The sequence below is a fragment of the Arvicola amphibius genome, chromosome 4 (assembly GCF_903992535.2).
Source record: "Arvicola amphibius chromosome 4, mArvAmp1.2, whole genome shotgun sequence".
Classification (NCBI taxonomy): Eukaryota; Metazoa; Chordata; class Mammalia; order Rodentia; family Cricetidae; genus Arvicola; species Arvicola amphibius.
In genome coordinates this window covers 50,824,834-50,837,961 of record NC_052050.1, presented here as the reverse complement: position 1 = coordinate 50,837,961, position 13,128 = coordinate 50,824,834, and the positions used below count along the sequence as shown (strand labels likewise).

Below are 13,128 nucleotides of genomic sequence, written 5' to 3'. Positions count from 1 at the left end.
AAGTCTGACGACCTGCGTGGTGGAAGGAGGGCACCAGTTACTTCAAGTTGTCTTCTGATCTCTATACTCACACAGTGTCCACACATACATACACACAAGTGTACACACACACACACACACACACATGCACATGCACACACTCATGCACGTATGCACACCCCCCTAAAAAACAAAACAAGACAAATGAGAACCAAATCTCTCTATGGGCAGTGGCAGTGGGAACCTTGGAGTTGCAGCTGTCTGAATCAGAAATGATTCATTTGGTTTCCATTTTCCTCCTGGCTAGCAAGTCTTCTACAAGATGCCTATTGTTACTCTTCACATCCCATAGTATGTATGTCTACAAGGTAGACCCGTAAAGCCCCCTGGGAAATTCTGTTCAGATCAGCTACACTTTGTGTGAGCATGCACACAAAATTAAGACTGTTAAGTTAGCCTGGATGCATCATGATCCGTGAGACTAAGGCAGTTTTGACAGATGCCAGGACTGAAGTTTGTTGGTAAAGCAGAACTGTTAGTGAACTGTTAGTATGTACAGCCTTTCCTGAGCTGGGTGTCTACTTTTTGGTAAAAGCTTAAACTCAATGGAAACACTGTAAGCTTCTCAATGTATCTGAGTATGTCAGAAGTGTTAACACTTAAATGAGTGTGTGCAAGTATAAACACAAGACAGCACAGGAAGGAAACTAAAGCTGTAGTTTGGAATAGGACTTGGAGGAAGCAGAAAGCATTTTGTTGAAAAGGGGAAGGATTTTTTTTTAAAGACTTTCAAATTTTAAAGGAAGGAAACAAAGCAGGAAGGATGAAGCAGGTGGAAAGAGAGATGGGAACTAGGTTAAGAGTACGGGGTGTGTGTGTCTTTATGAAAGACAAAAAGAAAAAGAACGTTTAAGAATCAGAAAGGGGGGGTGGAAAGATGGTTCAGAGGTTAAGAGCATTGGCTGCTCTTCCAAAGGTCCTGAGTTCAATTCCCAGCAACCACATGGTGGCTCACAACCATTTGTAATGGGGTCTGGTGCCCTCTTCTGGCCTGAAGGCATACGCATAGACAGGATATTGTATACATAATAAATAAATAAGTATTTTAATAAAAAAAAAGAATCAGAAAGGGACAGGCATGGTGGTGCATGCCCTTAATCCTAGTACTTGGGAGGCAGAGGCAAGCGGATTTCTGTGAGTTCGAGGCCAGCCTGGTGGACACACTGTTCCCTGCCAGTGAGATCCTTTCTCTAAACAACAGAATCAGAAGGGATTTGGGAAAGTAAGGGTTTTGATCCTTGACTGGAAAGGTGTAGAAATCCTAAGGTTCCAATAAAGTTATAGAGATCAATGAAGGGTAAACTTTGTAGAAAGGAAATGGTACATGTAATTAAGTTAGAAAAATTAAAGAGAAAATTATTTACAAGTTAAAAAATATATGTTTGTACCTGCTTATCTGTATGTGCACAGCACTCATGGCCTGTAGAGGCCATAAGAGGGCATCCCCTAAAGCCGGAGTTGTGTTTAGGTGGTTGTGAACCATCGGGTGTGGGTTCTAGGAATCAAACCCAGTGAAGGGACTCTACCAGTCTGAGCATGGCAAACGTGGTCTTGCCCTTCTCCCCCATTCCCTCTGCCTTACTAAAACTGTTAGATTACATTCCCAAAGCTGGCCACAAAGGTCTAGTCCCTTATTTAGCCTCTTCCTCCTCCTGAGGCTGACTACTGAGGTCCAGCTATCAAAATATTGAAGTCCAGCAATCGAAAGCCCCCTTTGGCTCACCTAATTAATATACCCAATTAAAATTGAACACCTCATCCTAACACGGGATTTCCCTCTTTCCCTTTATAAACTGCCATTTCCCTATGGGCCATGTCTGTCTCCCCTCTATCCAGAGGCAGTCCTTTGTCCCCCTGGGACAAATATCCCTTCCCCCCTTCCCCTTGTTCCCTTCCCCTTCTCCCTCATTCTCTATCTCCTGACTTTGTCTCTTATCCCCTGCACTTTGTCTCTCCAGGACAAATAAATCTCCTTCTTACTGAGAACTTGGTATTGGGGGGGCTCCTGGACCAATATTGGTCCCTACACCCAGGTTCTCTGTAGTAAGAGCAGCGGGAAGTGTTCTTAACTGCTGAGCCATCGTTCCAGTTGCTTAGAGACTTTAATACATCAAAGGGCTGCTGGTCAGCAAAGCCCTTACTCCACAGTCTGTCCAGCGAAAACAGCTAAATTGCAAAAAAATTTTAAAAGATTTATTATTTCTCTCTCTCTCTCTCTCTCTCTCTCTCTCTCTCTCTCTCTCTCTGTGTGTGTGTGTGTGTGTGTGTGTGTGTGTGTGTGTGCTCAGACATGCAGGTGTCCATTTCACAGAAACAAGGAAAGGCCTTCAGGTCCCTTGGAACTAGTCACAGGAGGTTGTGAGTGCTCCGGGGTGGGTTCTGGGAACCCAACTCTGGTCCTAAAAGAACAGTCATTGCTCTTAATTGGCGAGGCTTTTCTTCAGACCTAGTTGTGACACTGTGAACTGTTGACTATGGGGGAATCTTTTGTCATCAGCAGTTTTGACATTTCTCAGACGTTCTCAAGTTCATAGGAAATAAAATATCACTAAGTTCTTTAAATATAGCTTTCTGATCAAACAAGACTGCTCTGTGGTTACGCTGTATTCCTGCTAGAACTTGGTAATTGGAGAAGGTCAGAGGCTGGCCCTTACCCACAGGTGCACAGGGTCAAGCGGACCTCTGAGCCCCAGCTGGCAGACAGCAGGAGATCCAGGAGGACAGTCAGCCTTGAGCTGTCAAACTCCAGGGCCTGCTAGGACTTGGGGACACTGGGTTCCTCCCGAGAGAAAAGTCTACAACTCTTAGGTTGGGTGACTTAACTTCAAGCCTTTTCTTTTCCCCCAGCAGTCACCTCTCTGCTTCTTTTCCATGGCTGTTAGCACATCTGAGCAGAGGCTGTGGGCAGGGCATGAAAGAAATCCAACCTCCTGAATGGGTCCAAGGTAGCTTGACTTCAATCACACATTCACCAGCCCCACTCCCATACCCAGAGTCTACAGGAGGATGTCACCTGCCGTAAGTAACAGCCCTCAAGCCCGCTTCCTTCCTCGAGGTGCACATCTCTTCCTGTAAGAGCTCTCATTTGACTAATGGAACTGAAACTCTCTCAGCTCCCTGCTGTGTCTGGCGTCATTATAGCCCCTCTTCCTGAAAGGGACTTCGCTCTCCATGACTCTCTGGAGCCTCTTCTACTCGCCCTCCCTAAGGTCTAAGGTTAGTTTCAAAGGTTCCTTGGATTTTGGAAGGAGAAATTAAAAACACTAGAAAACTCACTGTTCTTAAATCAAATCTCAGAAGTTCTCCTCAGAGAAGCAGCATTTTCATCGTTGACCTGTCTAGAAACTCCCACTGATAACGCCCATCATTCTTTGGTTTGACTCCAGAGCTCACTGAGACCCATCACAGTGAACTGTATGCTAGCCTCATCACAGGAGAAGGATGCTGGAAGAAGGCTTGCCTGATTTCCTGGTGCTCCTGTTTCCGGCTGTGTGGCCTGACCAGCTCTAGCCGTGTAGGCCAAATCAGGAAAATGTCTTCCTTGTCTACAGGAAAGGTGAATTAACTCCTCAGGTCTCACACGATGGGGATTCTCTTACCCAGGGGGAAGATCTTAGAGTCCACATCTTAAATGTCTCAGACAACTGGCAAAGAGCCAGTGTCTCCCAAACTGGTGTGTGAGGCTGCTGTGAACAGGGGAACCTTGTACCTAAGCTGCCACCTGACTGGTGTGAGACCTGCATGCCAGTTCAATTGGCCATGCTTTCTACCACGGCTTTCAATTCTTCTCCTCTCTTAGCAAAAACTAATTCCAGGGCTGATAAGTAATTACCTGATTCGGCAAAGAGTCTCCAAGAGAGTTTTAAATAACACAAAACGAGGGCCTGTCACAGGGCCCGTCAGCATAGCAGGCTCAAGTACAAACACGTGTTTGAACACTGAATGACAGGTGTCATCCTGTGGATCCCCTCCAGGAGAGTCCACCCAGAACAGCCTCTCTTCCTCTCATCTTCCTGAGATGAGCAGGGACCAGCTCTCCACCCTGGTTCCTCTTAGAAACCCAGAAGCCCATGAACCTTGGCACAGCAAAGCTTAAGAAACTCAACTGCATACATTTGGAGACAGGGATTATGCCCTTTCTCCCTCTGGACTCATGGTAATATTAGCCAAAATGCTTCCTACAGGGCTAATGCTAATGGCTCCCCAGGGCTAAACACTAACACAGAATTTTATTGGCTCTGCTGTATCTAAATAATAGGTTTATAAAAACTTATCTAATTTATTTAATAAGCTAGACCTGATTTTACATTTAAATAGCAATTTACCCTTATAAATAATAAAATGAAAAGGCCGACAATTCTTTGTTTTATGGCTGGTTTGATTGGATCCCATGGCTGCACCTCACTCACTGATCCCAGGGGTTCTCGTCTCCTTCTCTTCCGAGGTCTAACGATCGGGCCCTGATTAATTAACTGATCGTTACCCAGGACCTGACCCTTCATAAAAATTAAAGATTTAAGAGTAACCAAAAGAAATGGGGAAATGACTAGGGAGCACCACCTTGTGCCGACCCCATTTTGTGTTTGCTTAGATTGTCCTCAGCTCTCCACCACTCCCATCTGCCTTGGCAACACATTGGACATTCCCACGGCCTTGATCATGGTCTACATGTATTAACCAAAACAATTCGTGGAACCTCAAATAACTGAAAAAGGTATTAGTTAAAAATAACTGTCATGTTGTGTCTGAAATTATTACTATGCTTTTCCAGGCAAGAGGAACACTTCAAGGTTGCTCTGACTCTCATATGCCTTTGCATATGAGGTTTTTGTGATTTTTTTTGTCTTTTAAAACACTGTACCCCTGAGCTTGGGTACCATAAGACTCTGAGACATGAACCTTGTCTTCATTGCTGGCTAATAAAAGACTCATATATTTTTATTGGCTCAATTGGCGTGGTTGTCTGTATCTTTCTCGTGTGGATTATTACAGTTTTCATAGGGGGTAGAGAAGTCGCAGTGCATTCTGGGGGATCTAGAACACCAAGGACACGTACTCAGTTGTCTACATGCCTAGAGCCTGACAGTTTCTCACTGCTGCCTCAGCTTGAGGTGCTGCACAGGCAGGAAGCGGAGTGTCCCACACATAGAGTTCCTGGGCAAAGACTGGGAGATTTGTCTTTGTTCCATCATTAGCCATCTACTGAGCTAAGGAACCAGAGCCATCAGCCCATACCCGAGAATAAATACAAATTGTGTTAAGTTGGGAAAACCGCTAAGCCAAAGGGCGGCAGGAGGAGCAAAGAGCAGTAACAAACAACCCTGGGGAAGAGGCAATCTTATATCTAGGAACCCTACCCTGTCAGCCCAGTGCTGAACAATTTGTGTGGAAACACCGCATGAACCACTCGAGCTCTCCGGACGGATAGCTGAGGCGGCGCCAGGGCTCCCCACCCCCCTTCGGTTTGCTCCTTCCTCTCCCCTCTTCCGGCGCGCATGCTTGGTTACACACAGCTCAGAAGCTGGGTGCAGTTTCAGTGTTAGCTTCTAAAAGCCAGGCTGCATGGCCAGCTTTATGGCTCTAAAGCAAATGCCTGGGCAAAGAGCTCACAGGGAGAAAGGGATTAGTTCAACCCGTGTCTTACTGTGTTTTAACCCACACTTCTAGAAGATTCAGTCCATGATTGACTGGCCTCATTGCCTTGGGTCATCATGGTGCGATGGCGTGGCGGACAAAACTTCTCACTTAATGACCAGGAAGTGAAAGGGAAAGAGATTGGGTTCCTGTAATTCCTCTTAAAGGGCATGGCCCTGTTCCCCGCTCCCCTCATCCTCAAGTCCTCCCAGCCCAGAAGACATCTTGGTAGGCCTTCCCTCTTAGGCATCCCACTGTCTTCCTACAGTATCAAGCTGGGGACCCAGCCTCTAATACGGGGCGCTTGGAGGACATCACAGATCCAAAGTATAGCTTTTATCTTCGACTCACAATGTGCTAATTAGAACACTAAAAAGAGCAAGAGCCTAAACAAATTGGAAACAACCTACATGTTTTACGATAAGAAAAGGGACTCAGGCACGCCTTTAATCCCAGCACTAAGGAGGCAGAGGCAGGCAGAGCTCTGTGAGTTTGAGTTCAGCCTGGTCTACAGAGTGAGTTCTGGGACAGCCAGAGCTACACAGAGAAGCCCTGTCTCAGAAAACAAAACAAAACAACAACAATAACAAAGAAAATGTTTAAATGACTGTACACGAGATGAAAGAAGACACAGGTTGCTAGAACACACTTGATGAGCTGATAGGGAAACCTCTGATCTATTTCTTAAATTAACAAACAATCCAACATGGTCCCACTTACCCTCCATTTGAAAGGGAAGTGTGCACAGCTTCCAGACAGCCTCTTCAGGGCACACAGAATGGATGAATTGGAAACATGTTCAGAGAACCAGGCCAGGGCGGCAGCAACATTGGGGTTGACTTCTGTCTGTCTCCCTTTTGACTTAGGATATGTCACAAAATGTTCTACACCCCAAAACATTCATCACCCAAATGCCACTCGCATTTCTTGTAAGAATTGACCTGTTAATGAGAGAAGTGTTATATTAACTTCAGCTTGTTGGTGATTGACATAATTGTTCTTCCTCTTCCAGTAAGCTATGGTGACAGTTATAGCATTTTAACTTCTTAAGTGACAGTGACAGGTGTCAGATCTCTCTCCAATACCCAGGCTACCTCTGATAAAGGACTATCAGCCACGCACGCTGATCTGGTTGCTTTGAACACTGTACAGGTTTCTTGAGAAAGCTGTTAAGTCTGGAGCATAGCCCCAGCCCCTGGTTTCCATCCCAGCCTCCTGGCCTGGGAGTTGCTTTGGTTTGGACTCCAAATCCCAGCATGCCAGGAGGGGTCAGGAGCACTCCCATGGGGTATTTAAGTGGGCTCCCTGAGGAGAAACGCATGGTTCCAGGTTTGCATGCGCTCCCCACTTTTCTGTCTCCCCGCCATGCGCTCGGCCACCCGAGAGCGCCATATTTAATGAAACGATGGGCATATTAATTCAGTTTGATCTGACCTAATTGGGTTTCTTTGCATTGGCGGAGCCGCTCGTCTTAGGATTTTTTTTTTTTTTCCTAACAAAAGCTACATTGCAACCACAGCTGCTTGTCACGGTCAGCTCTCAGAGGCAGGTATAATGCAAACAGCTTGCACCTAACCTTCTATCGTCTTAAGCTTCAGTTAGCCCTACCAGCCATTTTCACCCAGGTCAGAGGGAGGCCACTTCTGATAGCTTAGAAAACAGCCTGCAGCTGGTGCAATGAAGGGCTATGTCCTGATTGGCTAAAATGACTCTGCCACGCCCCTTCCTGGCTAAAGACGCAGGCTATTAGGCTCTCTCTTCTAGTTAGCGGGAGAAACCCCTAAAGGGCTGCTGCTGATGTTGCAAACTTAGGCCCAACTACAGGTTTCACCCAGATGTCCTTTTCTTTGATTCCTTTTGATTTTCCCCGAGAGTAAGGCAGGATCTAAACTGACAACGTGAGGGGGGGACAGCAGAACAGCAGTAGCAAGAAGGCAGTTGAAAGATTCCAAAGAATGGCCAGGGGCAAGGGTGGCAGGGGGCAGAGGTGGCACAGATAACAAAAGGACAAGGTATTATAGGAAAGGCTGTGCCATGACAAAGGCCAGGGGCCGCAAGCCATAGTCACTGGGAGCATTACCCGGAGCTGGAGCTACTAAACCCTAAGGGCCAAGACTCCTGACACCGGAGGCTTGAGATGTGACACTAGCCACGCTCACCTGCTGTGAGTGGTTGCTTCTAAGAGATCAGGGTTATACCAGCTGTCAGGTGCCAGGCCATTAGCAGTCAAACCCCAGAGCAACAGTCCCCTCCAGTCTGAGCAGCCCAGTCCATAAGTCTGGCCTCTAGGGTCTGGAAACATAAGTTCAGGACTTGAGCCTTGAAGCTGTTGGCTCAGACAAAGAATGTTCAGCATCCAAGGGCCCAGGTCTGCCTCTTGCCAAGTCATGATGATTTCTACCTGAATAGAGCAAAGGAGCCCTAGGTAGCCAATGGGTGATGTCAGATGCTGTGGACTCGTGATAGGAAGGAGCAAGGTGAGAGGATGGGCTGCTCTGGGCTTGAGGGTGAATGGTGGAGACACCAACAGTTCTCGGAAATACATAAGCAGGAAATGGATGAAGATATAAGGCATAAGAGAAAACAACAGACTGTTCTTTCTTGTCAACCCCCCACCCCAACACTCTAAAAATGAGGAAGTCGTGAGGGCTCCCAGAAAGAGGAATGGGAGAAGACACACCCTTGAGATTAAGTGCAAAGCTAGCCCCAAACCCGAACCCAACCCCACCCACATATAACCTCTGCACATGTACCAGTTACAGCCCACTCCATGTTATTTGCTGTTAAAAGTTGAAATTGGATGTCCCAAAATGCAAACCACTGGACACAAAACCCAGCAAGACTCTGTCATGTGTACTAACAGCTTCTGACTTGGTCCCTCCCACATCAACCCTCCGGGATTTAGTTCTCCACTCTGACTGACTTCCTACCTCTGGTCATTGCTGCACAGGGAAGCCAAGAGTCACTGTCTCCAGACACAGGTAACTGGGCTGGGGTCACCAAGGAGACCAGTGGGACAGGGAATGTGTTAGAAGAGGCAGGGAGAGGGGGAACTTTGGGCATTCGTGGCCCTAGGGAGGAAGAGATACAGATAGTGTGGGACTCGATCCCCTTTATTGGATTCCAGGTGAGACAAAGACCTAGATATAGTGGCCCCCTAGCTGTGGCTCAATGGCAGCCCAATCATCGTCTCTAACCCCAGTCCTACCCTAATCTCAGTTTTGGTCCTAGATCCAGTTTGAATATTCGAATCAGCCCTGATCAAAGTTTGAATTCAACCCTATTCTGCTACCAATTTCACTGCAGGCTTGGGCCAAGTTTCTCCCGTGGCTTCAGTCTGAGTGCAGGTGCCAGTCCAAGGGAAGGGCATACTCTCAAGACAGGCCCATCTTAGACCTAGCAATAGCAATAAGCTTAGCTTTGGGCATTACCTCCAAATTCCAAACTCAGCTAAACCAGGGCACTTAGTCCAATGCTGACCCCATTTCTAATTCAGTTGCGTGTTTCCCACCTTTGTAATTTTTCTATTTATTTATTTACTTATTTGTGTGAGTTTTACCTACGCGGATGTCTATGTACCACGTATGTGCCTGATGCCCACAGAGATCAGAAGAGTGTATTCAGTCTCCTGGAACTAGAGTTATGGATGGTTGTGAGCCACCATGTGGATGCTGGGAACTGAACCTGGGTCCTCTAAAAGAGAAGCATGTGCTCTTAACTCCTGAACCATCTCTCAGGCCCTCACCAGCCCCCTTTCAGTCTAGTTAGAGCACATGACATATCTGATCTCAGTTCCGGTCTGTATCTTAGCTCTATACTGCTGCTAGCTTTCTCCTTGGTCCCAGCTCTGTACAAGCCTAGATCCTGCCTCTCACTTTCAGTTCCAACAGCCCCAACGGCCTAGTGTTTGTCCAAGCATGACAGTTACATATGAGAACTTCCAGAATTCGCGGAGCGAGGAGAAAAACCCGGAGACTGGAAAGGGTGAGAGAAAAGCAGACATACACCCCTAACAGGTCCTCCTCTCCGCGAGTCCACTAGGATTTCTGCTGTCATAATCTGTGTGTGTACCCACCCTGGGCACTGTTGTGTGCCTCACTCTGGTGGGGACAGGGCTAAGCACTGGTGGCCGGTTGTGAAGAAGACACAAAGTCCTTAAGAAGACAGAACCAAGGAAGACCTTGGTGATTTGGCTTCCTGTGCTCTGTGGGGAGATGAGGAGTGAGCAAGGCACTTAGTTGGGTTTGGAATGGAACTCTTTTATTTGACCATGCAGACATGTGTTAGGGACCTGGCTGCCCCTATTTGTGCCCTATTGGTATCCTCTCTGCTCTGATGTCAAGACCTCATTAGCACTGTGCTGGATTCTGTGTGCTTATGTGCATGTGAATTCCTAGTGGGTGTTAAACACGATCTCGGAGCTGTGAGAGCTTCAAGGAACTGCAAATGTTCAATGCTGTGGAGGCATCAAACGCCCTGGCACCCAGAGTCCCCCTATTCTCTAGTGACAAGCCTTCAGCAGTCTCCTCACCCCAGAACCCCCTTCCCTTCTTTCTCTCTCCCTCTTACAATCTGGATCCCCTGAGTCCTGACACCCTCTTTTCTTTCAGGCACTCCCCCCCAGTCCTTCCTGTGCAATGTCTTCTCGTGGACCCACCTCCTCCTCTTCTCCCTGGGCCTCGGCTTCCTGCTGCTGGTGGTTGTCTCCGTGATTGGATCCCAAAGTGGGTGCCCTCGGCATCGCAGGGAAGAGAGGAATCGCAGGGGTGTCAGCATCACAGGGAAGAGAGGAATCGCAGGGGTGTCAGCATCGCAGGGAAGAGAGGAATCGCAGGGGTGTTGGTGGGCGGGGTGGATGGAGGCAGCCATGGGAGCAAAGAACACTTAAGGACAGCAGTGAGGGCCATGGCAATGACAAGGTTAACAGCTGAGACACATAATGGACAGGGACCTGTGTGGGGAGCAGTGGTGGGGACACTGGTGGGGACACGGAGGACCCATGAAGGGGATGGCTGCTGGCCGTGTGACTTATTATTGTGCTCGTGTTACACAGTGCATTGTTTCACCTCCTAAGCCTCAGTTTGCTCCAGTGCAATCCTGAGTAACATCGGTGCCTGCCCCAGTGTGACCCCGAATGCAACCCTGCGTGCAAAGTGTCCAGCTTAGTGCTGCCACAGGGGCACTGAGCAATCCTGGTTCTGATCATTCTATCGTCCTCATCAGATTCCCAGTTAAGGAGGGACCTAGGCACCCTGAGAGCCAATTCAGAAAACCTCACCTCCTACATGAATGCTGAACTGCAGGCCCTGAACTCCAGGGGTGAGCTGGTCTCTGACCGGGTTCTGGGCAGGAGTGGGCTGGGCAGGGAGGACAGAGTCCTGATCCAGTCCCTTGTTCTGCAGGTGACAGCTTGCAAGAAAGGATCAATTCTCTGAAAGTGGACGTGGACGACCACAGGCAGGAACTGCTGGCAGGTGAGAGGCCCTGGCCTCTAAGAGTGGGCAGAGGGTATGGGCAAATGGGTCCCTGGGGCTGAACTGTCGTCTTCCAGGCCGAGACTTGAGCCAGAAGGTGACTTCTCTGGAGAGCACAGTGGAGAAAAAGGAACAAGCCCTAAAAACAGGTTAGACCTCGGTTTCCTGTACCCTGGGAGGAAGTGTGCGTGTATGCAGCGTGTGATGTTCCTAGCTGAGCCCTGTGTGGGCCACCTGAGCACCAGGGACTCGCCAAGCAGCTGTCGCAGTAGAGCGCCGTTCTCACATCCATCTGTGTGTCCCAGATCTTTCTGAAATGACGGAGCGTGTCCAACAGCTGGGGAAGGACTTGAAGGCCCTGTCGTGCCAGCTGGCCAGCCTCAGGAGCAATGGTGAGGAGGTGATGGGCGTACTTCTCTGTGGTTTATGGTCGATGTTACCCTGTGCCGCACCTCAGCCCTGTATTCTCTGATGCCTCATAGGCTCTGAAAGGACCTGCTGCCCCCTTCACTGGATAGAACACGAAGGCAGCTGCTACTGGTTCTCTCAAACTGGGAAGTCATGGCCTGAGGCTGATAAGTACTGCCAGCTGGAGAACGCTCACCTGGTGGTGGTCAACTCCATGGAGGAGCAGGTGATGTCTGGGTGGGGAGGCTCCTTGGGGGAAGCTCTCTGTTCTAAGGGAGAGGTTACCACACCCTCTTCTTTCTTCAGAATTTTCTACAGGATAAGTTAGTCCATGTGGTCACTTGGATGGGCCTCACAGACCAAAACGGGCCCTGGCGATGGGTGGATGGAACTGAACTGGAGAAAGGCTTTAAGTGAGTGTGTGTTGCATTGTGCCCTCATCTAGTGGCCTTTGGCCAGGGACCACCTCTTCTCCCAAGGCTTTGGCCCTGGGGCAGGGGGTAGAGTCTGGTTTCTGGAGACTCACCCCTGTGTCTACTCATAGGAACTGGGCCCCAGAGCAGCCAGATAACTGGTACGGACATGGGCTTGGAGGAGGTGAGGACTGTGCTCACTTCACCTCCACTGGTAACTGGAATGATGACGTCTGCCAGAGGCCCTTCCGCTGGGTCTGCGAGGCAGAGCTGGCCAAGGCCGGCTAGGAGTTCCCTCCACCTAATTTATGTCTTCGGTGCCTTCAGCTGCTAAAGCCTGGAGTTTGGAATCCTCCTACCCAGTCTTGACATTCTTGGAGATTTTCTTTTTACTGAGAATTTTGAGGCAAGGAGAAAGGGTTGCGTTTGAGATGGGTAGTGTAGTGACCGGAAGGATGAGGCTATTGGAATCTGTGATAGCTTATTCAGTGTGCAGTTTATTTTAGCCAACTTTTGAATGTAACAAAAATTAAATACTTTTTGTTGATTTTGTGTTGTTTTATTCATATCAAAGTGGATAACAATATGAAAAACTATATAGATCACAATCTAGCATTTACCCTTTTTGACTGAATAAAAGCAAATTCAAAATGTGAGTGGGTAACCTAATATTCCCCAAGAGACTTGCAGAAAGCATTCAGCCTTCTGGTTGAGTTCCCATGAGCTCCACGTTTAGTAACTGTGCTGGGTCTATAACCACTCTGTTAAGAAAACTATGGAACTGGATACAGTGTCTCACACCCGTAGTTTCAGTCCCTGGAAGGCAGAGGCAGGAGGACCATTGCTAGTCTGGATTCCACCGTAAATTCCAGGTCAGCTAAGGATACACGGTGAGACACTGTCTCAAAACTGAAGCAGGAGGAACCTTTGTAAACCATCCCAGGAAAAAGAAAAGCAGAGTTGCAGTCTTGTGGTTATACTCCTGGGACTCCACCAATCAATGCCTGAGCTTCAGAAATCCTGGAAGCAAAAGTACTGCTGTGTGGCATTGCTCAGAACAAACAGAAGCCATATTCACAGACAAGCGGCAAGTCCCATGAACAAACCACCTAGGAGCTAGAGACAGCAGGAGCGAAGTCCTGACTTAACTACATGGAACT

General features: G+C 48.2%; 1 protein-coding gene across 1 annotated transcript; it reads left to right on the top strand.

Moving 5' to 3' along the window:
• The first annotated feature begins 8,427 nt into the window (after window positions 1–8,427).
• On the top strand, window positions 8,428–12,515 carry LOC119813107 (C-type lectin domain family 10 member A-like). The gene is made up of 10 exons (XM_038328234.2): window positions 8,428–8,654; window positions 9,555–9,657; window positions 10,284–10,397; window positions 10,897–10,992; window positions 11,076–11,147; window positions 11,225–11,296; window positions 11,453–11,539; window positions 11,630–11,781; window positions 11,862–11,968; window positions 12,100–12,515. The coding sequence occupies exons 2-10, from the start codon at window positions 9,591–9,593 to the stop codon at window positions 12,254–12,256; spliced, it is 924 nt and encodes a 307-aa protein (XP_038184162.1). The 5' UTR covers window positions 8,428–8,654; window positions 9,555–9,590; the 3' UTR covers window positions 12,257–12,515.
• The last annotated feature ends 613 nt before the right edge of the window (window positions 12,516–13,128 follow it).